The sequence below is a fragment of the Paroedura picta genome, chromosome 4 (genome assembly GCF_049243985.1).
Source record: "Paroedura picta isolate Pp20150507F chromosome 4, Ppicta_v3.0, whole genome shotgun sequence".
Classification (NCBI taxonomy): Eukaryota; Metazoa; Chordata; class Lepidosauria; order Squamata; family Gekkonidae; genus Paroedura; species Paroedura picta.
In genome coordinates this window covers 114589660-114617245 of record NC_135372.1, presented here as the reverse complement: position 1 = coordinate 114617245, position 27586 = coordinate 114589660, and the positions used below count along the sequence as shown (strand labels likewise).

The following is a 27586-nucleotide window of genomic DNA, read 5'->3' as shown; positions in this document are numbered from 1 at the left end:
ATTATCACTCTGGCCTTGCTTGTCATGTACTTATGGGACCTTTCCAGTAGTCTCAGGATCTTAGTGTCATTCAGGGAGGGAGAGGTTGGGTTCCTACTTCTGTTTTTTCCATGCTTCATTGGCACTGGTTTTGGCCTTGCTTGCTCCCCTCGCTTGAAGCTGCCTTTCTTTTTTGCAGGCTGAGTCTTTCTACGTGTGGGCTTCAGTCTTTTCAGTCTTGAAGCATGTTTCTTTCTTCTGACTGCAGCAGGCATGGCTTCAATCTGCTTCTTCTGTATGTGCCTCCCTGATTGTAAGTGTCAAGACCTCTCCCAAGGTATAAGAAGGTCCTGTTAAGTATGCAAATGTCAGAACATTTCTAAACTCAGTGATTGGCCAGCATGGACAAAGCTATTGTGATGCCGCCTGTACAGGCCCAAGTACTTCACAATGAGAGTTGATACAATTTGCCTTCCTATCTAACATGATAATGCAACATTCCTTCCTATTTGAAAATGAAGAGAATTCTCACCTACACTTTTACAGCTGCTGGAAGGACTGAGAAGCTCCATGCAGCAGTCCATTTTTTAACAGCTGTAAAGAAGCTTGCGGTGAGTTCAGAGTGTTATACAAGACCAAGGTCACCTAGTGGGCTTCGTGGTAAGCTGGGATTAGAACCCAGGTCTTTTAATTTCTAAACAAACACTCTAAACACTGGACCGGGCTGCCCTTGTGTTGAATGAGGTGCAAGAGATTGTTTAATTGGGAAAAATGCATTTCATTTGTAAGTATATTATGTAGGTATATTATGGTCACAAGTCAGACACATGCACTAAATTCAATGGGGTTAGGTGATTGTCCCCTTGATTTAAATAGGTATGTATACATTTTTCTTCATTATAATTAAGAAAAGGCTTTCAAATGAAAAGCCAAGGCAAGGATAGAATTTCAAGCTCTAGGAATTCCACTGTCAAAACATATAAAAAAGAGTAAATAAAACTAACATTGCCTATTCTGTAGATATGTTACAATGCGTTGTGTCCAGGTCTTCCTTTCTACCAGGCCAGATGGTATGACCAGTTTGGTATGGCAAAGTTGTCTTCAGACTTTAGTTATGTGTCATATTCGGCAGGTTCTGGGGGCTGGATCTTTCTGGGAAATGTATGGAGATGTATCTCATTTATTGATAACTTCTTATCTCGCCCTCTTTTCAAGGAGTTCAGCAGCAAAAGGCTCCCAAGGCATCTGTCATTTAGGCAAGTAGCCATTGCTTGGTCATTGAGCTGGTGAGAATTAAAGTGATTTATTTTTATTTTATTTTTATTTATTTTACAATTTATTTACTGCCACTCATGATGAGTCGTCTTATGGCAGGTTCACAAAATATCAATAAAATACAATAAAATCCCCATAAAACCCCAACAACTTAACCCTAATAGATGCTCAAACAATACTCATGCCATAAGAACCAGTTGCCAGCATGGTTAAACAGCAGTGTCAAGAAGGCTATAACCACACCAGACATCCTTTAAAAAGTTGAGTCTTATGAAAGTGAAGACAATAAAAATGTACTTGCACAGCACAAATTAGATGGAAAATTACATGAAAGAATATGCAGAGCCAGTCACGCAAAGAACAACCCATGGCAGGTCTGTTTGGAAGTAACTCCCAGTTTATTCAGTAGGGTTTACTCCAGGGAAATATTCTTAGGATTGCCTTAAAGTAAAGGTAAAAGTATCCCCTGTGCAAGCACCAGGTCATGTCTGACCCTTGGGGTGACGCCCTCTAGTGTTTTCATGGCAGACTCAATACGGGGTGGTTTGCCAGTGCCTTCCCCAGTCATTACCGTTTACCCCCCAGCAAGCTGGGTACTCATTTTACCGACCTCGGAAGGCTGAGTCAACCTTGAGCCGGCTGCTGGGATTGAACTCCCAGCCTCATGGGCAGAGCTTTCAGACTGCATGTCTGCTGCCTTACCACTCTGCACCACAAGGATTGCCTTATAAAGATATAAAAACGAATCATAAATATGTAAAATGGAAGTTAGAGTTGAAAGTGCTTATCTATGTTCAGAGGAGCTTTCGCTGCTGCTAAAAGTTTAGGCTTTGTTTGACAGATGACCTGAAATGTTCATATGTGTTTGTCTACTCTCTGAATAGCTGAGGTTACATTATTAACATCAGAGGCCCACCTGATTAATATTCGGTCCCATAATGGTGTTGCTACTATCACTCTTTGAACATGCTCTGTGGAGTACAACTGTTTTTCAAAGCTGCATCTATGACCTGTGGCTCAGGGTTGCCTGTTAGTCTTGTGCCTGTCCAGGGAACCCCTGTGACCATTTGATAGGCTACTGTTAAGACAGAGTATCAAACCAGATGGACTTTGGGGTTGATCCAGAAAAGCAACCGTTTCCTTAACAATGCCATTCTTCATTATTTTTTTGCTACTAACTGGAGAAAATGTGACTAATTGAAAACGATCAGCTTTTGTATGCAAAATTGCCTGATAGTTAAAAAACAAAACAAAACTAGATTAATACTCCTCCAATTCACTGTCATCAGGAACAAGAACTTTCCTTTTAATAAACGTTCAAACCAAAGGCCAGGAACTGGAGGGGGAGTAAGGCTGAGCCCAAACTACACAGCACAGACTGTAGCTTGGATCTGCTGCTTTGTTCCTCTCCCAAGCTTAATGCAGGAGCACATTCGAGTGATGTGCCACCAGATGTACCATGTTATTCAGCATGCCAAGTGCATTCTTTCGGGGAGATAACCATTCCGGCAGGTCTATTTTTAATTTAGTTCCTTGATAGAACATTTAGCTGTTTCTGTTAGAGAAGAATTTTGTAATGGGATCCTATCATGTCTATTGGAAAGAGTTCCAGCCTCCCACTACTGAGAAGTGTAAAGCTATTGGCAACATATGGCATCCCTGTGGAGCTATTTAATTGCAGAAAGGGCTGCCAAGAGATTTTAAAAAAAAGAACATGAAGGGGGGGGGAGAGACAAAGTTTTATAGTTCTCCCATCTTCCCCCATTTCAGCATCAAACATTTAAACAAGACTGGCCACATTTTCTACCTTCCCTATAGATGCAGAAGTTAGTTGTGATAAATTATGCAGTCTTTTGTGACTAAGACAATAGATGGTATTGAGACTTCCTCTGATAGATTGTCCTATTACCCCAGTGGTAAAGAGTTTTACTTTAGTACGTACTTAGAGACCAATTCCGAACACGCTTCCCCATTGTCTTTGTAATGTTGTGTAAAACACATGTGCGCGAATATGCATCCCCCCCCACACACACCCACACCCACACCAAGCATTTTAGGACCATTGTCTGCATTACTTATTTTTAAGGTTTTACAGCTGTAAGAGCTAGAACTACAGATTAACCATGAACACAGTTTTCTATATGTAGACTGGTGTTTGGCTCAGGCCTCTTCACGGAGGCATAGTTACCATGTGATTAAATTTTCCCTGAAGTAAACACTTCTCAGTAGCATTGGTATCCATGAGACAACGCCTCATGCATACAGAAAGACATGGCTTCTGAAGTGGACACTGTACATTCAGAGCTACCCTAAATCAAGACAAGAATTCTTTTTAAAATCTCTTTAATTGTTACTGAAGCCAATTACTTGACTAGTCCTACAGCAGAAAGGAATTAGGCCTGCCAGATACAGTATGACACATTTTCTCATGTCTTTCAAAGAATGACGGGCGGGTTTTCCACAAAGTTTTAAACTGCATGCTGAAATGTGGATTTCTTTGCCAGGTTTCAAAGGGAGAGTTGAGGTTCTGCACATCAAATCCAGGTTTGGTACTTTATAAACAACAGCAAAAAGCATAAATTTGATGTTTGAAAATAGGGTGTTTTCCTCTCTTTTTTTGCAATAACTAGTTTCAATAATAACCTTTAATCTTACAGGATAGATTCAAATGGGTAGCCGTGTTGGTCTGAAGTAGCACAATAAAATCAGAGTCCAATGAAATCAGAGTCCAGTGGCACCTTTAAGACCAACAAAGATTTATTCAGGGCATGAGCTTTCGAGTACAAGCACTCTTCCTCAGACTAAGAACTCGCTATATGACAGTGGGAATATATAACAAAAATGAATTATGTTAAATTAGTAAAGAATACAACGGGCGCTAGAGCGTGGCAGTGGGAAGAGGAAGGGGAGGAGTTGTCCAGTCTGTAAGGGCATGGGGTTGTCATGTGTGTTGTGTGGGAGGTTGTGGTGGCATGGTGGCAAATGAGGCCATGGGTGTGGAGATATGGGTGTCAAGAACCTGTGGTGTGGAATGTTCGTTGATTGTGGGAGAGGACTGACCTTTGGGAATTGTGGCATAGTGGTTACAGATGAGCTTTCCAGAGCCATGTCCTCAGATATGTGAAGGGAAAATCAGACTGGAGACTCTTCTTAGGGGAAGATTACATGGCAACCAATTCCCCTCAGTTCTGCCTCATTTCCCTTCTTGTGTGAATTAGGCCACATTCACCGAAATGCCCCTCTGCCCTAATACACATAGGGTAGTCACAGTACACAGGTGTCCACCCTGTTCCTTCTGTCTCCCATATTTTCACTGTTGGTAAAATGTTATGTGCCCACATGCTTCTTTCATGGTTGCTCCTTAGAAGAACGGATTTTTGTACCCTATTGCTTACTACCCAAAGGAGTCTCAAAGCGGTTTACAAACACCTTTTCCATTTGTCTCTCCACAATAGTCAACCTGTGAGGTATGTAGGGTTGTGAGAGATCTGAGAGAACTGGGAATGGGCCGCAGTGACCCAGCAGGCCTCAGGTGTCTCAAAGCATTTTCCAATCATCTTCCCCTTCTCTCCCCATAGCAGACTCCCCATGAGGGAGGTGGGGTAGCGAGCCTCACAGGGAAGGTGGCAACCCTAAGAGGAAGACTGTCTGTGCACAGCAGTCTTGACCTTAGTAAGGTTTTTAATACTGTTTTTTTATTTGCCAGGCCAAGGTTATTTGCCAGTTACTATTTCAGTTACGATGTGTCTCCAGACATTTACTTGTTCTCTATTTAGTTTCAGGCTGTAAATATTTATTTAGATCTTCCTGCACTTTCCAGACTCACAGGACTGATGCTGGTCTGCCTGTCTGCGCCCCAGAATACAAACAGTTGCTGATAAGGGCTGGCCATAACCCATAGGCCAGGAGGGACACTCCTGCACCACTCCCTACCAACTGCAGGCAAAAATGGCTCCTTTGAAGGCTGGACTCTGAGGCATTGTACGATTTTGAAGTCCCACCTCCAAACCTCCAGGAATATTTCCAACCCAGGGGTAGCCAAACCTACAGGTGTGGCCTGGAATTACAGCTCACCTGCAGAGTATAAAGATCAGCTCCCCAGGCAGAAAGGGCTACTTTGGACAGGGTTGTGGTAGAGAAGAAACATTTAAGGCTTCCCACACAGGTTGTTGTTGAATTGAAAGACTTGAGGCCTACTGCACAGGGTTGTTGTGCAGATGAAACAGGAGACAAAAGAGCAGAGTAAGGCTGTGCAGTGGCCTCAAATCTGCAGAGAGTTGCAAAGAAGAAAGACACATGGCTTGGCTGTGTCTAACCCCCGGCCAGAGCAATATTTTAAGTGAGAAGGAGCTTTTCTGTGGCCTTCCTGTCAGGCAACTGTTTGACAGAAGGGGAATGTCCCCCCGCTCAAAAGGAAGGCCCTCAGGCTCCCGTGCGTTGCTCTCTGAAGGAAAATGCCTCCCTCCCCTCAGTCAGGGCCTGTCAGAGGCTCCTTCGCAGCAGGCCTGAAGGGGGGGGACTGGGAGCACTCTGCAGCCTCCTGCCAGCTCTGTCAGGGTTCTGAGGCAGTTTACAGTTGGACATGGCAGTTAGGACAGCCTTGAGGTGAAAAGGGCTGGCACAGTCCAAGCACAGTCCAAGCCTCTGTTCTCATCCCCCTTGGCAGCCCTACTGACCTCCTCTCCCTTTGGTGGTCAGGAGCAGACTGGCAGCCAGCCCGGGCTAGGTGAATGGAATTTTGGTCTGTCCTGGTGAGGGGCCAATAGGAAGGCACTTTGCGCGCCTCCCCATTGGCTGCTTGGCCCTGGAAGGACACTCGGAGGGCCCAATCAGGAGCCGCTTCGCGGCTCCTGATTGGGCCCTCTGAGTTTTTATCCTGGACAGGGCCCACCCTAACTCCTCCCCCGGTGGCCTTTCTCTTTTATTTAATAGGACCCTATCCTATTTAAAGATGTGTGCAGTTTTGAAGGGGAAAATAATGACAGGCTTTGGGTTGCTGCAGACCAAATATAAATATTCCTGGAAGAAACTTCATTGATTCCAGTCGGGTTTTCAGTCTGGCCATGGGGTAGAAACAGTGCTAGTCACCTTGATGGATGACCTCCGCCACTAGCTGGACTGAGGCGGGTCAGTGCTGCTTGTACTATTAGATCTGTCAGCAGCATTTGACACAGGTGATCATGAGCTGTTAGCTCACCGCCTTGCCAGTGCTGGTATACAGGGGACAAGCCTTCAAATGGCTGATCTCCTTTCTCCGGGGTCATGGACAGAAGGTAGCTATAGCCAATCCTATTTAACATCTTCATGTACCCTCTTGCTCAGCTGGTGCAGAAGTTTGGGCTGGGATGCCATCAATTTGCAGATGACACCTAGCTCTTCCTCCTGATGTATGGCAGCCCTGATTCTCCCCCTGAATCCTTTGCCAGATGTCTGGAAGCGGTGACAAGGTGGCTCAAGCAGTGTTTCTGAAGTTCAACCCTTCAAAGGCAGAGGTCCTGTATCTGGGCAGCAAGGGTCCAAATGACGAAGTGTGCCTACCCAACCTGGATGAAGTGCAATTATCAGTAGCTCGCTACATCAGAAACCGGTTTGTGATCCTTGATGCATTCCTTTTCATGGAGGCACAGGTCATGAGAGCAGCGCAGCAGGCTTTCTACCACCTACCTACACCAAACCAAGCTACTTGGCCCCGGAACATCTAGCCACAGTGATCCATGCAACGGTAACCTATAAACTAGATGTCTACAACTCGCTCTATGCAGGCCTTCCTTTAACCTTGATCTGAAAACTGCAACTGGTTCAGAGTGCCATGGTGGAATGAGCTCCCCAAAGAGATCAGGGCCTTTCCTGAACTCCAAGAATTCCGTACAGCCTGTAAAAGGGAACTCTTCCACCAGGCATTTGGTTGAGGCAGACTGACCAAACAACATCTGCTGGTCCTCAGACACCCCCACAATGATCTGAATCCAAACTTACCTCCCTGTGGGTTTACATTGGAAGTTATGAAAATTATCGCTGAATGATAAACTGTAAACTTGTGGTTAACTTGGAACTCACTGTTATGATTATTGTTCTTATTGTTTTCATGATTCAATGAATACACTCCATGTTTTATGTAAACCGCCCTGAGCTTCATGGGAGGGCAGTATAGCAATATAATAAAATAATGAACTTGGCTGGGAGTGTTTTCATGCCTGCATAGGTGCTTGTTTAGGGAGAGGGGTGTAAACTTGCTTGACAAGCATTTGATTCACTTAGTACCAAAGCAAACAGACCATCAAACAATGTAAGTTCAACTGCTGAGCTTGTTTGATGCAAATCTGCAGTATCCCTACACAGCACATAGAATCTTAAGTATGAATCTAGGCCAACGGTGTTCCTCAATCCACATCCGTTCTTCCTTTCTGTGAGGTGCATGAATTCTGTGATTGCAACATTGTTGGCAGACCCCGCCTCATAGCCAAAGTTCCTGGTGGGAGAATTTAAGACTTTATCCTATGCCTCACCCAGGGTGCAGTCTTCATGTAAGGATATAACATGAACTGGAACAAAAATTGTCAAAATGAAACTTCTCTCACTGACCATCTCAACAATCCTAGGTCTAGATGGAATGTAGATGTGGGTGGAACTTGCTGGGAAGACTGACCCTCATTGCCTTAGTTCACAGCCCAGCTGCATGCACAGAAAGAGTTCTGGGAGACCTGTAAGTGAGCCTCATATGAAATTTAACATAGTGAGGATATCCTAAGTACTTGCTAGATGGACCTGCAGTAATGTAGCATCCAAAGTGGGTTGGTCTTCAGTTTTCTTTTTGGGTTTTGGGATTCTCAGGTATGCTAAGGCGTGTGTGGGAACTTGGTGACTGCTTCAGATACATAAATTGAAGGGTTTATTGAATTAATTATGAAGATGAATAATGCAATCAGTACACCAGCCCTTGTATTTGTTTTGGCACTAAATTTAATTTATTTTATGCAATCCCTACATTTTCAATTTTCAGCTTGCTGCAGTGTTTTGCATGGACAATGAATACCCTTGGTGTATTGTATTATTGTATATTTCATGAACACTTTCTTCAGCTTCAGAAGTGCACTTTAAAATCCTTTTGCCTCTACGGTGTCCACACAGAGAGGTGTTAAAGTGAGAAAGAAACAGGCTCCTCTTTAAAGACAAGTAATACCTTAACTATAAAGAGGTTTAATGCTGCTTTTTGTTCACTAAATATCACTGGCTGGAACATGAGCTTGCTTTTTCCTAAGTGCTTCTACCAAAGGGAATATGTAGAACCAGATATCTGTACACCGCCCGTGGCGCCGCGGGCGCCACGGACTAAATAAAATAGTAAGGGGTTCTGGGGCGGGATGTGTCCGGGATGAGGAAGGGTCCGGATTGGACCCTTCCTCATGACAGACAATCAGAGGGACCAATCGGCAGGCGCGAAGCGCCTGCCGATTGGTCCCTCTGATTCCCAGCCTCAGTAACTGCGAGCCGCGCGCAGCGCGGCTCGCAGTTGCTCCCGGCCTGACGAGTCAGGCCGGCCCCTGAGGGAGCCCCCGGCAAGACTCCAGCCGCCGAGACTCCAGCCGCCGAGAGGGAACCACGGCCGGGCCGCGCCCACGCGGCCCGATCCGCGGGCGCGGCTCGCGGGTGCGGCCCGATCCGCGGGCGCGGCCGGGCGCGGCCCCGCGGGCGCGGCCGGGCGCGGCCCCGCGGGCGCGGCCGGGCGCGGCCTGATCCGCGGCCGTGGCCTCCTGGAAGCAGCGGAAAGAACCAACCCCCCCCCCCCAGCCGCAGAAGATCAAATAAACGCACAGGACCCGCCGCAGCCCAGCACACCACGCCTGGGACTCCCCACCAAAAACCAGGAGACGCCGAGGAGCCGCCACCCGCCTCCTCTTTCAGGTACCCTGTCCCTTGCTCTGTCCCTCGCCTGCCCCTCCCTCTGGTCCCTGCCTGCTAGCGCCCATTGTCTTCTGGATACAATGGGCTTTTTTACTAGTTTCTATATAACTCTGCTGAGCAGAACTTATTATTGGGGAGGGGGCAGAGATACAGTGTGGGTTACTTTGGTTCTTATTATGTGAATAGAACCCTCCCAAAAAGGCAGCCATTCTAAGCAACCACATGTCCATCTGTACATGCCATTAAGTTGCAAGGCAAGTTATAAGCAGAGGTGGTTTGCCATTTCATTCTTCTGCCATCTTCCTTGCTGGTCACCCAGCTAAATACTGACCCTGCTTAATTTCCCAGGTCTGATGAGACCAGGCTATATCATGCCACCTTCCATCCCCGATCAGACAGTAACCCACTAACTATTCTCTTGAGACCAAAAGAACATCAGTGTCCAGAGGAATACAGGAAAATGTGTGCTTATGGCTAAAAGCATATTTGTGAATCTGGGGCCGTGCACATTGTCAGGGAGACCATTTCCGCACAGAAGGGTAAAACACGTGTGGCCTCCTGCTTGCAAATGCGGGATGGTAAATCTTGCATTTGCAGCCCTACTCAGAGGAAACCCCTTCCATGTTCTCCCTTTGCCCCATCATGGCTTTTTGCCTCCCAAGGAGGCTGCCAGGGGAAACAAGCTGAACTTCTCCCTCTGCTCCTTGGCTTGCAAATCACAACAAGCCACCAATCACAGCAGTTCTCCTGTGGATGGAAACTTTCTTCCTATCCCCCAAGCCCCTTATTTATTTTTTTTAAAGAAAGGCATTTCTGAGTTGCTATGCAGTAATGCCACAACACAAATGCATTTTAAATAAAAAAATCAACACTGCTGCGTTGCTATGAAGAAACGGCAGAAAGATACAGCATCCCTCCCCTTTTGTCTGGGTGGATTTCTGAGATGCTGAACATGGTAACTGGAGCCCATACATTTATTTTGTGTAAATGGCTGGCTTCGAAACAAATCGGTAGACCCCTGCATGATCGGGAGAAGGCTGCTCGATCACCCCCCCCCCCCACACACACACTTTCCCAGCTCCAGAAAATAGAAACAGGACTGGTTTTGCCTGTCTGAGTTGTGAGAAGGCTGGACATGGTAACTGAAGCCCAAAAAGACATTTTGTGTCTCAGCTCATGTACCGTAACCTGCCACCCCTTTGCCTTCGAGGGGAGAGGGTGACAACACTGGGACAACACTGCAGGGACTATCACACCTTTCCCCCTTCATACGGGCTTGCCTCTGGTTGTTCACAGATTCAATGTGAGATAAAAAGTGGCAAATCCACATTTTGCGATTTCTCTCATCCCGAGGCAAAACGCAAGTCAGTCCCTGGAAAGCCTCGGGAATCATGTGGGCTCTAAAACCCGCCAGCAACCAGAGGCTGTCCAGGGGCAGATTCCTCATGTGGAAATGGTCTAAAAGTTCACTCTTGTAATAACTTCAGCAATACAGTAATTTGCTTCAATCTGCGCTGACAACCGTGGGATATAAACTGAACTGGCAGCATGTACAGTACAGTCAAGTTGTTGACTGATGAAGTTACTGCTGAAATAAATTATTGCTGCTTGATACTGTGGGTCATGGTGGCTGCTAATGTGGTGTGGAGATTGGAAATGGGTGCTGCCACTGCATGACAACAGTGAGGGAGAGCACCCCATTTCCCTGTAGGCATAATTTGGCACTGCTGGAAGGAGAGGTGGCATGTTCAGTAGCACCTTTATGAGCCTAGGTTTTTGATTGTTCTGCAGGTCATGACATGGATCATTAATATGACTGACCATCAGTGTTCCTCCTAGCCCCCCCCCCCAAATTCACATCCTTAACAGAATATAACTGCTGTAATCTCCAAATGGGCAGTGCAAACCCTGCATGGCTCCAGATAGCTGCTAAATGGGGCTTCCTGTATTAATGAGCAGCCCTTCACACACGCAGGTTACAGCAACCTTTCTCAACTTTTGTTTCCATTGATAAACCCCAGAAGTGGCACAATCATGCAGAAGATGGTTGGGAAGCTGAGCTGTATAAATGCCCATCTGGGATCCCTCCCCTCCCCACCTGCCTGAAGGCCTATCATTTAGGGAGGGGTGTCGACATTAACATATATGTTCATGTCACCTTATAAATGTTGAACAAATTAAAAAATATATTTAAATTAATCAACTCACACACATTTGGGAAACCCTTCCAGGGCCATCAAGAAACCCTAGTTGAGAAAGCCTGACTTAGAGGGAGCTCTGCTGACCGTAATTGCACAGTGCTGACTTTGCCCCACCTTTTTCAAGCAGTGTTGTGCAATGCCACCATCTCAGTGGCTACTAAATGCCAATAGCCACTTCTTCTGTAACCCCTCACTGACCTCCACACAACACAGATGCAAAAATACCTTAGACGGTTTTATGCACTGGGAACTTCACTGCCCCAGCTCCCGTGCAGGAGCACAAATCGGGGGCGGATGAGGCAAATATGGGCCAAATATTCCCCCATGTGAGTGCAGGAAGAGGTGGGGCAACCTGCCATGACTAAAACTCCAGCCTGCATCCAGGCATGAAATCTCCAGTGCGTAAACGGTCTTAGAGATGTTGTCTATGTGCAGTAAAACACAGTATGAAATACTCTGTGTATTGGAAACATCTGAAATTTTTGCTTATCAGGATGGGATCAGGAACAACTTCCTAGATCAAGACAAATGGAAGTACAACTAGATAGATAGATAGATAGATAGATAGATAGATAGATAGATAGATAGATAGATAGATAGATAGATAGATAGATAGATAGATAGATAGATAGATAGATAGAAAGTCTCTTATAAGAGAATCGTTTCTATGGAGCATCAGGTGTAGGCTTTCTCAACCAGGGTTTCATGAAATCCTATGGTCACCTAAATAGGTAGGAGTTAAGTATATCTGTGTGTATGTGTATGTTAAATATTTATTGTGATGATATAGTCATATATGGTCATGTCAACCCACCCATCCTAGCAAAATAGCTAATGATGGGTCTGGAGGGGGTGGGAAGGGGAGGGGCACCTATATTTCCCAACCATATTCTGCCTGAGGTTCCTTGAAACCTGAACAATGTTTCAGGGGTTTCTCAACAGTAAAAACAGGTGAGAAAGGCTTCTCAAATGCATCCATTATTGACAGAAAAACTGATTGGATATCACCAAAAGTTTGGAGATTACGCTTTGTGACCACGCACATGCATGTGTGTGTGTATGTGTGTGTGCGTGTAATAAATAGATTAACAATTCATTCCTACACATTCTCTCTAGGAAGAATGTGAACAGTCATTTGGGGCAGCTTACCAGTGCTTTTTTATTCTGTTGTTATTATGAGAAACAGAGTCCGCCACACGATGTTCATTTCCTTGTTTCTCAGGCCCAGGCCCCAAGCATAGGGCAGGGGCATGAGCAGATTTTTGCATGTACACACTCTTCATCAGACACTGATGACGCATGCATTCACATGAAAGCTTTTCCTCAGAATTACACTTCGTTAGTATTTATTTGTTTGTTTGTTTATTTAAGGTGCCACTGGACAGAAACCGTACTAGACCATTGCAATGTTATGGTAAGTTATATCATTTCAAAAATAAGAATTGCAGTTTTTATCTCATGTAATTATGTTCTTTTGTGGATGTGAGGGAAAAGTTATACGTTTGTACCAGAATTGCCAACATCTGGTGAGGCATGGTGATTTCTCAGAATCAGTTGATCTGTCTGCAGAGATCAGTTCCCCTGCTAGGACTCATTTAAATCTATTTAATTTCCCACCTCCAGTTTCCCTAGTAACATAGGAGTAGTTGGGAACTGCCTTTTAAAGAGAGGTTCAGTTCTATTTACAGAGGCCCAGTTCTAAAGAAGAAGAAGAGTTGGTCTTTAGACCTCACTTTTCTCTACCAGAAGGAGTCTCAAAGGGGCTTACATTCGCCTTCCGATTTGGCCGATTAGCTTGCGGCTCAGCAAGCTTCTCTTCCCTCCCGAAATAAGAAGCATGCCGGGCTGCGAACTAATCGGTTGCTTTAGCAGCCAATTTGCTCGCGGCCTGGCAAGCTTCTTGCTTTGCGGGGGGGAGGGAAGAAGGAGCCGCGGCCCGACGCCAAGGCCTTCGTGGCCCAGCACCGGGCCGCAGCCCGCAGGTTGGGGACCACTGCCCTAAGAGGCATTTTAACTCAGGAATGTGATAAGGGGAGCCCCTTTTCCCCCTTGATATAATATCAGGCCTCTGCTACTCTTTGAAAGCTATTTCAGCTCCTAGATAACTGCAATAAATGGAAGTTGAGTCTTAGGAATTAAGACCTGTAGCATCTAGTTTGAGCCCTTGTTAGATGAATTAACAAGTTCAGCCAGCCTTATGGAGTAATATTGATACTGAACAAAACTACCCAGTAACTATCTGCTCAACATGACCAAAACCTTAACTAGTTTTGCTTAAAGACATAAATCCCTTGCTCTTAAATACTGTAATAGTGTACATCTCCCTAAATAATAAAAAAGAATCTGTTTAAATACCCTGTTCCCTACCCTGATACCAAACCTAGAAATGTATTACAGCTACAAATTAAAACACTTTCCTGGGAGTAAACCTTTGGAATGAAACGGGACTTACTTCCAGGCAGATCTACTTACGATTGCTCCCAGAGTCCCAGATTTCTCATGCAGATTTCTGGGGGGGAAATATGGATGCCTGAATATTACTAGGTCAGTGGGATTCCCTGTAGTACACAGCAGCTTGGGATTCTGAGATATTTTTTCACACCAACATAAGTTTTTCCTGTTTGGCTGCGTTATTTGAGATGCAGGGTCTGGTCCCTAGAGGAGGAAGAGGCAAGCTAAGTGCATTATCCCATTTAGGTGCATCATAGCTCCCCAACGTTATGTATTATTTATACCAGGATTTCAATAGCTGCAAATTAGCATCGTGGTGAATTAAGAAGGGGGGGGAGGATGCGCAGGCTAGAAAAATCTTGATACACAGAAGCTGCTTCCAAGGAGATGGAATGGAAGATAAAAGCAGGGTCTCATATAGTTCTGAAGAAGATAGAGAAAGGCATCAGGGTGAAATTCTAAGGCTGATGAAATAAAGATAACAAGTTTGGGGCAGGGGTCCACAATGGGGGAAAAGCCACGTCTGTTTTTCCAGACAGCAACAGAGAGACTTCAATTAGGCAGTCATTTTGAAAACTTGAACTGAATGTGATTAATGAAGAACAGAGTTTATTCCAAAAAGCTTGTAAAATCAGAAGAGAACGTAGTATAGTTTGGCCAATTTAATTTGAAAATAACCAAGCATACTATGCCTTCTTTGCTTCAGGATTAGGGCCAAATTGTTATTTTAAGAGGTTTATCCTATTACTTTAAAAGCATCTTCCCTAAACTAGTCTGAGAATAATTTTGAAAACTCTTGGAATCTTCCAAGTTATAGAAGTACAAAAAAACATCACAGAAGTAAACAATATACACCTAGTCTAGCAAACTGCAGGATTCAAAGGCCACAAGTCCTAACCACTAAATATATAATATATCTTTTTAGGCCGATTCATGTATCTGATGAAGTCATAAGAATACCATCTATAAAAGTTCATGCCAAACTGACGAGTCAAGGGCATAAACTAGCTCATGTTAAACATTTTTAAATCTCATTGATTTCCATGTGAAACACATGTTTAAGTTGCCCACTGAAATGAATGAGACTTGGGAGTGTGTAAGCTTGCCTGGGTCACGTACCCTGGTGCTCTTGTCCAGATATGTATATTTTAACTTACAGTTTTGAAATCAGACTTCTGATTGATATGGTATTTCTCTGTGTGGAAGAATCAGTCCATGATTTCTGAAATGCAGGTGGTGCCAATTCAGCTTAACATTCTCCTGCTGGGGGCAAGGGAATCTCCTACCCCAAGTTCCTATTGCTCATAGACACTCATCTGAGTGGCAGGAGAAAATCCTGGAGAAATGTGTGTGTGTGGGGGGGGGGGTTGCGATTGGCATCCCCATCATGGTGACATCACATCCTGCATAACCCAGAAGTGATGTTATCATGTCAGGTGGCACTCCAACATTTACCCAAAACTCTACAATTAAACCATAAAGTTTCGGGGAAATGCTAGAAAGTTGCCCCTGGCATGATGATGTCACTTTTAGGTCACGCCTGAAGTGACATTATCTTGCTAGCTTGCCAATTGCACCCTCGCAACCCCAATCCCTGCCCCACCCACCTCCCTACAATTGTTAAGCCGAGCCTGGCAACGCTCCTGCCTATAAAGTTCATCCAGCTTTTTATACAAGAAGCTGAATAGTTAACAGGGCCCTTTAAATTGGAGGATCTCCCGAAGGCCATGAAGGAGAAGGCTGGAGTGGCTGCAGTTACTGGAGCTGCCTAGCCAGGGTTAGAAAGGATGCTGTGATATTAACGCCCCCTACTTGAACTTGTCTTGATTCCGGGGAAACTCGTAAGGGAGGGCCAGGTGGTAGAAGGGCAAGGAGAGAAGCATCACATATATCTATGTAATAAAAACAAATTGAATTACTAAGACATTACTAAGGCTCACTGTTATGGCTGCTCTACCCAGTCCAATTTGGGGTACTCAACAGCCTGCTGTAGAGGCATCTGGCACTGGCAATTATTTGAAAACTTCCCAAATTAAAAGAGTACACATGTAAAGAAACAAGAAACTCAAGATATTCTGTCTTGCAGTGCAGTTTTTTCTATTGAAAAACAGTTGGATTGAATTGAAATCTCAGTCATGTCACTTATTTAAATATTAATCAGACTGCAGGCGGTGTATTTACATAGTTTTTGAGTGGACATTTTAAAATTTGCTAGAGGCTAGAACTTGGCATGTTATCTGCATATTGGTGAGAATATCTCTTCTCATATCAGTGTATTTGCACATATACCTTCTCCATATGCACCTTCCCATTCTGAAAGATCTGTCTTAAGAGTCCAAGTTATATATATAGGATGGTACCAGAAATGATAGAAAAAAATTCAAGTCCGGGTGCCCTTCAAACCAACAACATTTCATGTGTATGCAGCCTTCTTCAGTTGCTGGAAGTTGCCAGTCCATACATACTGGAAGAAGGTAAGCAGCAAATTAGCATAAAGCTTAGTAATATTTTGACAGATGCAAGGACCAAAGTGGAATAACAGGCTTAGTTTATATGGTCACCATTGGTTTAGGTTTAATTCCGAGGGGGAAATATAGTGATGGAAAGAAACATATTAAAATTGGAGATAGGGGGTAGAAGGAAGAGCCTTGGCAAGATATAGTCTATCCTCCAAAGCAGCCATTTTCTCCACGGAAACCGTCATCTGTACAGCCCTAACCATGGGATCCAACCCACTGATTTAGCAACCAGGGATTAAAGATAGCAGAACTGAAGAGATCAAGCAGGATCATTGGGGGGGGGGCTCTCTGTCTTCCCTCTTTCAGCCGACACCAAGCCAGAATCTGGGAATGTTATGGGAGAAAAACAACACTTCCATTTTTCATTGGAGCAAATATTTCATCGTCATATATAACTGTACTATTTTTGTTTATAAGTATTCGATCTGGTTGATTTATGTATTATATATACATGTGAATTATTATTATTATTATATCTCTTATGACTCCAGAACAGCTTTTCTCAACTTTTTTACCATTAAGAACCTCCTGAAACATTCTTCAGGAAACCTCAGAAATAGCATGATGGTGTAGAATATGGTCGAGAAGCAGAGCTATGTACATTCCCACCTAGGGCCCCTCCCCATCCCAGCCCCTCCAGGCCCGTCATTGGCCATTTTGGGAGGGGTGGGTGAGTCAATCTAACCATATATGGTGTATGACAATAAATGTTAACAATTTTTAAAAATATTTTAAAAATTAACTAACTCCCACCCATTTGGGGATCCCTTCCAGGGTCATTAAGAAAACCCTGGTTGAGAAAGCCTGCTCCAGATGACAGGGCAAGAAAACTAAATTAGTAATGAAAAGAAATGCTGGCCCAGATTCCTTTTTTCCCTCCCTCTCTTTGAGCAAAATCTTCAGGTGAAACATGTACTCTGGGAGAACATGTACAGTGGGAATTCCCATCAGAAGAAAAGGAGGTGCAAATGATGGACTTAAGAATGCAGGAGGCTATGTCATCAAAGCCTTTCCAAGAATAGCACAAAATCAAAACAGAATTAGCAGCTCTTTTGATGACAGCAGATCTTTGCCTAAATGCTCCAGACTAGAGATTGCTGATGCACATGGTAATAAATCACTTGACACATCTAGGAGTTATTTGCAGAAATGTATTCATGTGCCATCATGGAGCTGATGGGGAGTTTCCAGTTCATACAGAGATGGCTCCATCACTCTCTCTCCAACGGCCATGTCCATCTGAGAAAGAGAGTGATGGAGCCATCTCTGTATACAAAAAAACTGGAAAAGGAGAAAAATCCCAAGAAGATCCTGTCTCATATTGTTTATGTGATACAAGTTGCTGCTGTTTTAACTCTCATTAAAATTGCCCCTTGGTAAACTTGGTGAAAATGATAGCCAACAAGAATGATTACAACACAGGTGCAATGTATCTTTCCTACAACTTATATATAAGCAGTTGGCATGTTAAAATTTGCACAATGTTCTATTCAAGGGAGAGTCTGAAAGGGCAGAATTTTCAAATGGAGGTGACGTTTGAAGTTAAAACAGGAAAGGAGGATGAAGAGCCAAGCCATGCCTTTGCATGCCTGCTTTACAATAGAAAATTTCTGCCGCCCATAGAATATGAATGCTTTCCTATATTTCTCTGGAATTAATCCTGTAATCCTGAAGAATTTCATTCCAGTGAATGCGGGAGTGCGTTTATAACCTTGAAAAACATTTCCCATTGAAACCGATTAGGTTGATTTCCTAACATGGCTGACTTTGAGTATTCTGTTTGTTGATCTAGCCATTACATTCATAGCCTGCCCTTCCTGAAAGATGCTCACAGCAGCATATATAGTTCTCCTCTCCTCCCTTTTAAAAAAGAATTTGACTCAAGATTTTAAACTGACACACTTGTTTCACAATCCAAAGGGTGGGGCATTTTTGTTTTTTGCACAATCCTACCAGTATCAGAACCATATGTCATTTACTCAGTTACTGTTCACTTTCCAGTTACCCTGAATTAAATGCAGACCTGCTGGTTTCACGAAGTCTCCTCCCCAAGTCCTGAGCTTAGTTTATCTCCCTATTAACCTCCATGGCAGAGTGGGGATTTGAACCCAGTTCCCCCAGATCCTAGTCCAACACACTATCCACCAAACCATGATGACTCTCAATTATGGAGAAGTGAGGGCTGAAAATTAAGTTTGGGCTGAAAATAATCTCCCAAATAGGTGAAGAGCTGACAAGGTATTTTTCTCCGGTCATTCTGAGTCAGGGTTTAGTGGATTCTATTGCTAAGAATGCAAAAACACACTTCAGTCCCTAACTGCATTTGTGCAGAGACAAGGGTATAAAGATGTATCTTAGGTAGACACTTGGGAAGAAGGTTCTGTAATCATTACAGCCACTTTATGAATTCAGTGGGAATGCAAAGTAATTTTTTCCATATAGTTGAAGGCTTCTTTTGTAAGTGCTACTTCTTGTCTCTTGATTTGATTTCCTTGTACTTTTTTCATCTGGTTTTAATAGGCTCCCCAATTTTTAATAGGCTTTAGAAATTTCTTTCCTCCTCCAGGCCTATGTTGTTGATTGTAAGATTGGCTTTTGCATGTCTCCTTTCTTTGATGCCACTGTTGCTTGCCAGGGTCGTCTCTGCACTTAAAACACATTCTGAGCTGATTTGGTTTACTTCACTGAGCACTTCTGAGAGCTCTTTCTTTGCATTTGCTCTCAACTCTGTTATCTGAATAACATCTGAGGTAATTAATCAGTCTACCATTGATCTGAACACAAATTCCCAGCCTTTCATAGGCACTCATTATGGGTTCTGAATAGATGTTAAAAATGGCAGGTTGATAGAATAGGTCAAGATTGGATGGGTTCTTCGTCAGGTACAAATTCTATCTGTGAACACTCAGCTCCTTCTATTTGAAAGGTGAAGGCAGCTGCGCAAAAGAAGGAAGAATTCAAAGGATATCTTCAATCCCAGAAGGGCTCTTTGTCAAACTGAAGTTCACCTGTATGCATACAGCCAATTCCTGAATGAAGACAAAATCACCAGAAATGGATGACTATTCAGACTCTGCGATTCTTTCACTGTAATTTGGTTTCTTTTAAATAGTGCAATAAAGTCGCACTTTTAAGGTTTGCCTACACTAATGCTCCATTTCTTGCAGTTCATCCTGCTTTCCTATTTGCTGCTTCTCTGTTGATCTTTATATGTATCTGCTGTGTGCATCTTTTTGGGATTGTGGGTTGCTCTCTGGCCAGATCCTTGTGAATGTAAGAAATACATAAGCAGTTTGCATTCCGAGGCAATACTTTCCAAGGACAGCATTATAGTACCTTTGTAACACAGCACTTGAATATCCAGAGCGCTCAATTAACTGGCATCACTCAGAAGGCAAGCTCCCGCCTCCCCCATGACCATACCCCTGCATCTTTGTATCCGATTCCCACCTCCCTCACCAGCTAACTTGGCGCTCCTGCTGACAGTAGGTGATGGCAGCTGATATTATCGTTGGGTGCTCCCCCTGCCTCAAGTTTTCGGAAGCCAGTGCTGCTGGAAGGCTTCTGGGCAGCTGGTCCTCTAGCCTGCCTTCTGTGGCTTGTGGGAAAGGGGAAACATTCCGCCAGACACAGGGACTGTCCCCCTGCTGTCTTCAAGGGGATGCAGTTTGCTCCCTGCAGACTCCTCTGGGTAGGGAGTCCACAGGGCTGAGCAATAAGCTTGAGTAGCTGGAATGTTTGATTACCCACCAAAAAACCCCATTCCCCATGAATGCTGAATAACAAAGCTTTTACTGCAGTTGCTTGATTTGGAAACATTAAAGCAGAGCACAATGCAGGCAAGCAGTCCAATTTTGTCAAGCAATAGCTCTACTGTAAGCAATCTTTGTAACATCCATCCCAAAGGGACAGTACCAGTGAATCTCAGGTAGAAACTCTGCTTTCTTTCCCTCCCTGCATCTCATTTCTTCATTGCAGACTGATTTTCCTCCCTGCCACCTCCATAGACACCTTGCAGAGTATCAGTCTGAGAAGTCTGCAGCTGCAGGTGAACGGCCGGTTGAGGAAATAATCCACTGTCATTACCTTTTTTGTTTGCTTGCTTATAGTTCAATTTATAGACCACACTTATAGTTCAATTTATAGACCACACCTCCCCAAAGATGGGCTGTTTCCAACAATTATATGCATTTAAAAATATAAAAACATCATAAAAAACAATGAATTTCACAGCTGTCACAATTTAACTGGCAAGTAATTATGTAATTATGATGGCAACAAGTTCCCTGTAGTTCCCTGTACAGGGGAGGCCACATATAGGAGGAAAGACATGGAGAGGAAAGGAAAGAAACACAAAATATTTCTATTTCAACTATAGGCTTGGTGGAAGAGCATCATTTTCAGGCCCTGTGGAATTTTGATAGTTACATCATAAAGGTGGGGGGGGGCAGGAAACATCCTTTTTTCAGGGACCCTATTCACATTTATCAGTTCTCATGCTCTTTTTAATCTTTTTAATGCTCTTTTTAATCTCATGCTCTTTTTAATCCATCCGATGCTTTGATTACTAAGGATACCCCAGATAAGTTTGATGGAATATAAACTTCCGGAACTCCCACAATTCCGCAGGGCCTGCAAAAAGGAGCTCTTCCACCAGGTATTTGCTTGAGGCCGATTGACCCATAACATCTACAGCCCCCCCCCCACCAGACTGAGATGTCAAACCTACCAAGGGAGTGTCAAAGTTATTGTTGTTGATATACTGTTCTAGTTCTAGTTGGTATGTTATTGTTGTTATATTGATACTGATACTGTTCCATGTAAATGTTCCAAAATGTTTTGTGCAAACCGCCCAGAGCCGTGGGAAAGGGAAGTATAAAAATCTAAATAAATAAATAAAAGTGGGGGGAGATGGGGAAACCCTTGGATTTGGATGCAGAAAACGACACCCATTCTATTTGATTCACAATGTATTGGTAATCTGAACAATAATAAATGCCACATGCCCTCTTGCTCTTGACCTCAGAAGTCACATATCTGATTAATCTCGGATTCCTTCTTTAGCACAGGAAAGCAGGATTCATCCCAGGTGTTTGTGAATCATGGATTCAGATTTAAGAGTTCATGGATGTTAAATATGTATTGAAAGTATTTGGTTGTATTGGTCTATGATATGATTTAAACCAGGTTATTTTTAAAGGACAGTTTGCCTAAAGAAAAGTGTTAAAATATGTTTTAAACCTTGTTTTGGTTTTTTTAGCTTTTCTTTTTTAATCCATCCTATGCTTTAATTCTTGCACAACCTGTTTAAGGAAAGAAGGTTATACTACAGCATTCTGCCAGTTCTATGATTCAACCTAACCATAATGCTGAAAAATAGTCAAAATGAATCATGAGACAAAATCAGACCTTATTTGTTGTGGCATAACTCTTAACTTTCGGAGTGGAATACTCCATGGAGTGAGTAAAGGAAGCTGGACCTGCACAGGAATGAAGCCAGTAAAAAAAAATCTTGCACCATCTGTACACACATTTCCCAAGCATGGTAAGCCTTGTGCTCTTGTACCTCATCTACTCCTACTTCTCATCAAAAGCTTTTCACAAATTTTCAGTTGCAAATCATCTCCAAAATGTTCACTGCAACACTTTGTACCATACTGTACAGCTTCCAAGGAGATGTAAGAAAGAGAAAGGCCCAGGCTGATCAGCTGGTCAGCATTGCACAAGAACTGATGTCATCACACCAGCAACACATCCAGGCAACCCTCTGGTAGTTGGGCATAAACCTTCTGGTAGTTTTGCCATAGAGCTTTTACCCAGATACCAGAGTGTCACATGGATATGGTACTTCCTGTGCAATGCCAGTGACAAGGCCTGGGCCTTTCTCTTTTTCCAGGTAACCCCCCTGCCATCCCTCCCTGGTGCCAAGAGGAACCTGGCAACCCTATGTTGTACCCACACCGGTAAATTCTTTACCAAGAGAAGCTTGGTGCCTAGTTTCTTCCCTAGCTGTGTCCCATTAACATATGACAATGTTCTTGTTTCAAACGGCCTTTGCAGTTGGTTAGCATGCCAGATTTGCTAATTTTATTTCTCACTGTGCAACTTTTCTGTTTCTGTATTTTTTTACTACTAGCTAGCAAAATGTTTTAGAATTGTGTGAATCCTGTTTGATCAAAAAGAACAGGCTTAAGAGGAAGAGCTTACGTCGCTAGGGAATGCATCCCAATTTCATTTCTATGTCTTGTTGCCTTTGTTAATGCCTTCCATGTTTTTCTGCTGCTCTCAGCCTTACAGGGTCCAGTGTGTTCAGACTTTGTTGTGTGTGTGTGTGGGGGGGGGGATAAATTGTTATTTTTTAATATTTTCAAAATAAGATGCTCCATTTTTGCTTCTTCATCCCAAGAGTTTCTGGGATCTCCTGGGAGCTGAAATGCACACATCCCCTCATAACTTAATTAAGCCTGCAACAATTCCTGGTCCCCCTTTTAGAAAAGTTACAACTTGCAGGCAGATTTTAGTAACATTCTGAAATGTTTTCTTCTCATCTCCTTCTTTTGCACTTGACATCCAGCCTGGTGAAGAGTTTTGCGGAATCTGACAAGTGATGCTCCCTCTTTAGTGAGATTTGGGTTGTCCCTGATAGAAAGGGAGGACTCCACTTCTGATGTTAACACAATGCTACCATTCATCGTAATTGGAGACAATGGGTAACCCAGCATGCCAGGTTCTTATGTACCCTGCTGCATTCACATTTTGAGGCATACCCAGGCCTGAAATGTATGGATAAACTCTTGGTGCATTTCATATGTATGCCTCCAATCACAAATTTCTATCAGTGTGAAAATCCATCTTTTCCTGTTTATTACAGCCTGACAAACAGCTGAGCAGCCATGCTGGCAACAATGGCTAAAGGCTATAACTGAGTTTGCAATGGTCTTTCCTCACATTGTGAGCATGCCAGTTGAATGAACTTTATTTGAGAATAATTAATTCCTCACCAACTGAGAATATTTGCAAGCACATCTCCCACACAAAATTCAGCTGCTGTGACAGCAGATTGAACAGTCATGTTAGAAATGTTGCAAAACACAACAACATATAGCTTCACCTGACCCGACAACCATGTAGCATCTTGCTCAGGCATACCTCCACAATGTATGCATGTGCACATGTACAGAATGCAACTCTGGAATCTGAATGGGGATATGTATGCACCTTAAAAATGTATTTTCATTTTTGCTGAAACAAGTTCTCCACATCAGGAAAATGTACACCTTCTTCTGGAGAGAGGCTAGGTTGCAGCCTTGGTAAAATGCAGAATTTGCTAACAATGCATGTTCAATTAACTAGTGAAAAAAATGAAACTGTCTTTATTATAATAATAAATAGGGAATTATATTTGTTAAGGTTTATTCTTATTATTATTGGCTGTCTCATTTACAGAATTCAGGCAGGTTTCAGACAGAGAAATAGAAGAGAAAATCAGGAGTGTGTCAACAGAAGAGGACGTGGGTACAGTAGGTGTGCAGGCCATTTTGCCATAGAATTGCTGCCTGACAAAGATGAGCTCTGTCTTATAAAATAGAAAAAAAGGGTAACAACATGTATTAAGAAAGGAGATTAAATCACATATACAGAAAAAGAAATTCAAGAACAATTTACCAGTGCTCTCTCAGGACTTTATACAAAAAAGTCTGTCTCAGAAGATGGAATCAAAGAATATTTTAAAGATACCTCAATTGCAAAGTCTATGTCAGAAAACAGAAGAATTTTAAATGAAACAATAACAGTTTAAGAAATTTCCCAGGCAATAAAAAGCATGAAAAAGGACAAAGTACCAGGCCCAGATGTACTGACAGCAATGGATTACAAACACTTTGAAGACATTTTAATGGTACCAAAAATTATGAATAAGATAAAAGAAGGAAAGACAATATCTCTGATGTGGGAAGAGGTGTATATAACATTACTATATAAAGAAGGTCGTGATGCAAAGCTAGCAGTTATACCGACCTATCTCTTTATTGAATGTAGATTACAAAATCTTTGCCACAATAATGGCAGAAAGGTTAAGAAAATGCACACTGAATTTAAAACATGCTGATCAAACAAGCTTTGTATCAAAGAGGTATAAGAAAGATAATATATGATTTATAATGGATGCCATTGAATGTGTGCATTGGAGGGAAGAAAACAGTGGTTTTATATTCGGATACAAAGAAAGCATTTGATAATATAACGTGGCCTTTTTTACTGAATGTACTTCAGAATATTGGGCTATGGCCCAGAATTCTGGACCTGAATCCAAAGTATATAGTCAAACCAACAAGCAAAGATATTTATTTATTTATTTATTTATTTATTTATTTATTTATTTATTTATTTAATTAGTTATTTATTTATTTATTTATTTAATTAGTTATTTATTTATTTATTATATGGCATGTGTGTTGTGCAGCCAGGATATCCTACAATTGTAGGATTGTCTGGCTGCCAGGCTAAAGACACCTGGAGGTGGCACTAAACCTCTGAAATCCAGAGCCAAGAGGCAACATCAGGAAAAGGCCTTGGCCTCTTATGCCCTGTTGTTGGTCATCCAGAGGAACTGCCTGGCCACTGTGTGAGACAGGATCCTGGACTAGATGGACTATTGATCTGATCCAGCAGGGCTGTTCTTATGTTCTTGTGTAATTCTGATTTCAGGAAATTCTTTAAGACCGTTTACACACTGGGAACTTCACTGCCCCAGCTCCTGTGCAGGAGCACAAATCGGGGGCAGATGAGGTGCACCAGGCCAAATGCTCCTCCATGTGGGTGCAGGAAGAGGTGGGGCAACCTGCCAGAATTAAAACTCCAGCCTGCAACCCAGCATGAAACCTCCAGTGCATAAATGGTCTAAGAGTGGCAACCTAGGGAGGGTGAATAAGGGCAGGGCAGGACCTTAATGAGATATATTGCCATAGAATTTAACCTCCAAAGCAGTTATTTTCTTTGAGGGAACTGATCTCCTCTGTCTGTAGATCAGTTGTAGTTACAGGAGTTCAAGCCCTACCTAGAGCTTACCAATGCTATGCTCGTGTGATTTCTAGAGATGTCTTTCCTTTCCTTTCCTTTTGAAGTTTTTGAGCAGGGCTACTGAGAACCACAATGCGCCTTCCAGTAAGAAACCACATGACAATGTGATTTGCTTGGCTCCATGGATCTAAAGGGAGTACAGAGCACCCAGGATGTTGTTCTTCCCAGTGGTTCCCTCCTGCAGCTCTGTCATGCAATATCCTTTTTCTCCAGGAATGGGAACTGCTCTCTGTGTGAAGATGAACTGTAATTCCTGTTTATTCCCATGATCTCCTGCCTGGAGGGTGGCAACTGCATGCTAAACCTGCGAGTGACAGTCTTTCAGGTTTCCATGGTCTTAGTGGCCTGGGGGGAGGGGGAGGTAGAGACTCCAAACTTTCAGTGTCCTCTTCTCTGAATCAACCTCCCCGAAGTTTCAAGAGGATTGGACCAGGGGGTCCAATTCTAGGGGCTCCCCATCCTCCCTGCATTATATCCTATGATGAGAAAAAATAGACCCTCTGTTCTGATCATAGATTTTCACAATTGAAAGTAATGGACCATTACTTCCAATTGTGAGAATTTATGATCAGAACAGAGAGTCTATTTTTCTCATCATAGGATATAATGCAGGGAGGATGGGGCAGGGGCACCCTCTTTGGGAGCCCCTAGAATTGGACCCCTCCCCCCAGTCCAATCTTCCTGAGACTTGGGATAAGAGAAGAGGCTCCTGAAGCTACATTGAAAGTTTGAGCCTCTAATGCAAACCCCGCCCCCCGGCCATGGAGACAATGGAAACGTGAAATTTCCCATTAATGGCACCATTGATTTTAATGACTGAATTGCTTCAGAGACGTCTGAAGCCGAATCTGAATCAGCTGATTCGGACATTTGGGGGGTGCACATACCTACTGCTGAGTGTTTTCTTAGCTGAATAAAAGTCTGTATCCTCAACTCTTTCAGGTCTGACAACCCGTGTCTGTGTTCAATCATTTGCAGATGTTGTCATGATACCAAGCTATCATCCAAAATGGCAGAAACAAGAACACCCAGCCCCGTAGTAAATCCTCAGATCTCCAATGTTGGAAAGGAAAAGCTAAAAAACAAGATTTGTGTGTGTGTGTGTGTGTGTGGGGGGGGGGGGAGGACTCTAAGGATCTGTATGTTCCTGAGTAGGATGGTCCATGGCACTGGGTAGAGGGGGATCACCCACCTGTTCGTCAGCTTGTTGTAGTTGGGAGAAAGGAACAGATGCAAGAATAAATAGTTAAATTACAAAGGAAAACGGTACTAATAGTTTGGGACCAAAGTTATCTACGCTAGGATCTCCAGACTGTAATAGACTCATTAAAGATATGGGCAAGGGGCTGAGTAGGGAGGTGGGAAATGTGTGGACAACACATAATTATGTAGGACAGTCAAGTGGTGATGATTGTTAGGAACTTCTGTTAGGCCTACCAAAGAACAAAAGGGCAACATAATGGTGAAGAAATTCATCGCTGATAAGTGCAAGATAATGCACATTGCAAGGGACAATTTGGACTACTCATGCACATTACTGGTTCTAAATTGACTGTAACTGTTAGGGAAAAAGCCAGGTGTCATTGTGGAAAGGAGCGATATAAACATCTGCTCAGCGTGCGGCAGCCATTAAAAGTATAAAAAGGTATCAGGCTGCACTGAGGCAGTAAGAATAAAACTAGAAATATTAACTCACCCTCCCAATGCTGTATTCAGACCTACTTCTCTCATCTGGAAAGTGAAAGGGTCTCTGAGAGGAGAATTCAGAAATTGCAGGGAGAAGTAAGGAAGTTTTCAGAGACTCATCTCACCCCCCCTGCCCCAGTGCTGGATGTATCCATATGAATAAAGGACATCTAAAAATGTAGCCACTATTTGAGGAAGCATTTGCAAATGCTGGACAGAATTAGAGTCTTCTTGGAAAGCTTGTAGCATTGCCAACCTTCCAGGTGGGGCTGGAGATATCTCAGAATTACAACGGACCTCCAGAATGTGCAAATCACCCAACTATGTTATTTATTTAAAACATTTATTTGTCCTGGAAAACATGGCTATTCTGGAAGGTAGGATAACAAAAGAAGTAGGAATGGACAGTGCAGAAGCCTCAGAAAATAGAAATTATACTTTGCAAGGAACAATAAAGAATAAGAATAAACAATTGTTGATTAAGTGTGCTCTTTG

General features: G+C 43.1%; 1 protein-coding gene across 1 annotated transcript; it reads left to right on the top strand.

The window, feature by feature from the left end:
• The first annotated feature begins 446 nt into the window (after positions 1–446).
• LOC143836855 (uncharacterized) lies at positions 447–26472 on the top strand. The gene is made up of 4 exons (XM_077336340.1): positions 447–590; positions 12729–12771; positions 23774–23851; positions 26348–26472. Exons 1-4 carry the CDS (start codon positions 495–497, stop codon positions 26443–26445), a joined length of 315 nt encoding a protein of 104 aa, XP_077192455.1. The 5' UTR covers positions 447–494; the 3' UTR covers positions 26446–26472.
• Positions 26473–27586: the final 1114 nt, after the last annotated feature.

What these genes read in the sequence shown, in the direction of transcription:
- LOC143836855 (XM_077336340.1), top strand. Translation starts at nt 495, where the DNA reads ATGAAGAGAATTCTCACCTACACTTTTACAGCTGCTGGAAGGACTGAG. An exon ending in TAGACCATTGCAATGTTATG is followed by an intron (nt 12,772 to 23,773) that starts GTAAGTTATATC and finishes TCTCATTTACAG; the next exon opens with AATTCAGGCAGGTTTCAGAC. An exon ending in AGAGGACGTGGGTACAGTAG is followed by an intron (nt 23,852 to 26,347) that starts GTGTGCAGGCCA and finishes CAACTCTTTCAG; the next exon opens with GTCTGACAACCCGTGTCTGT.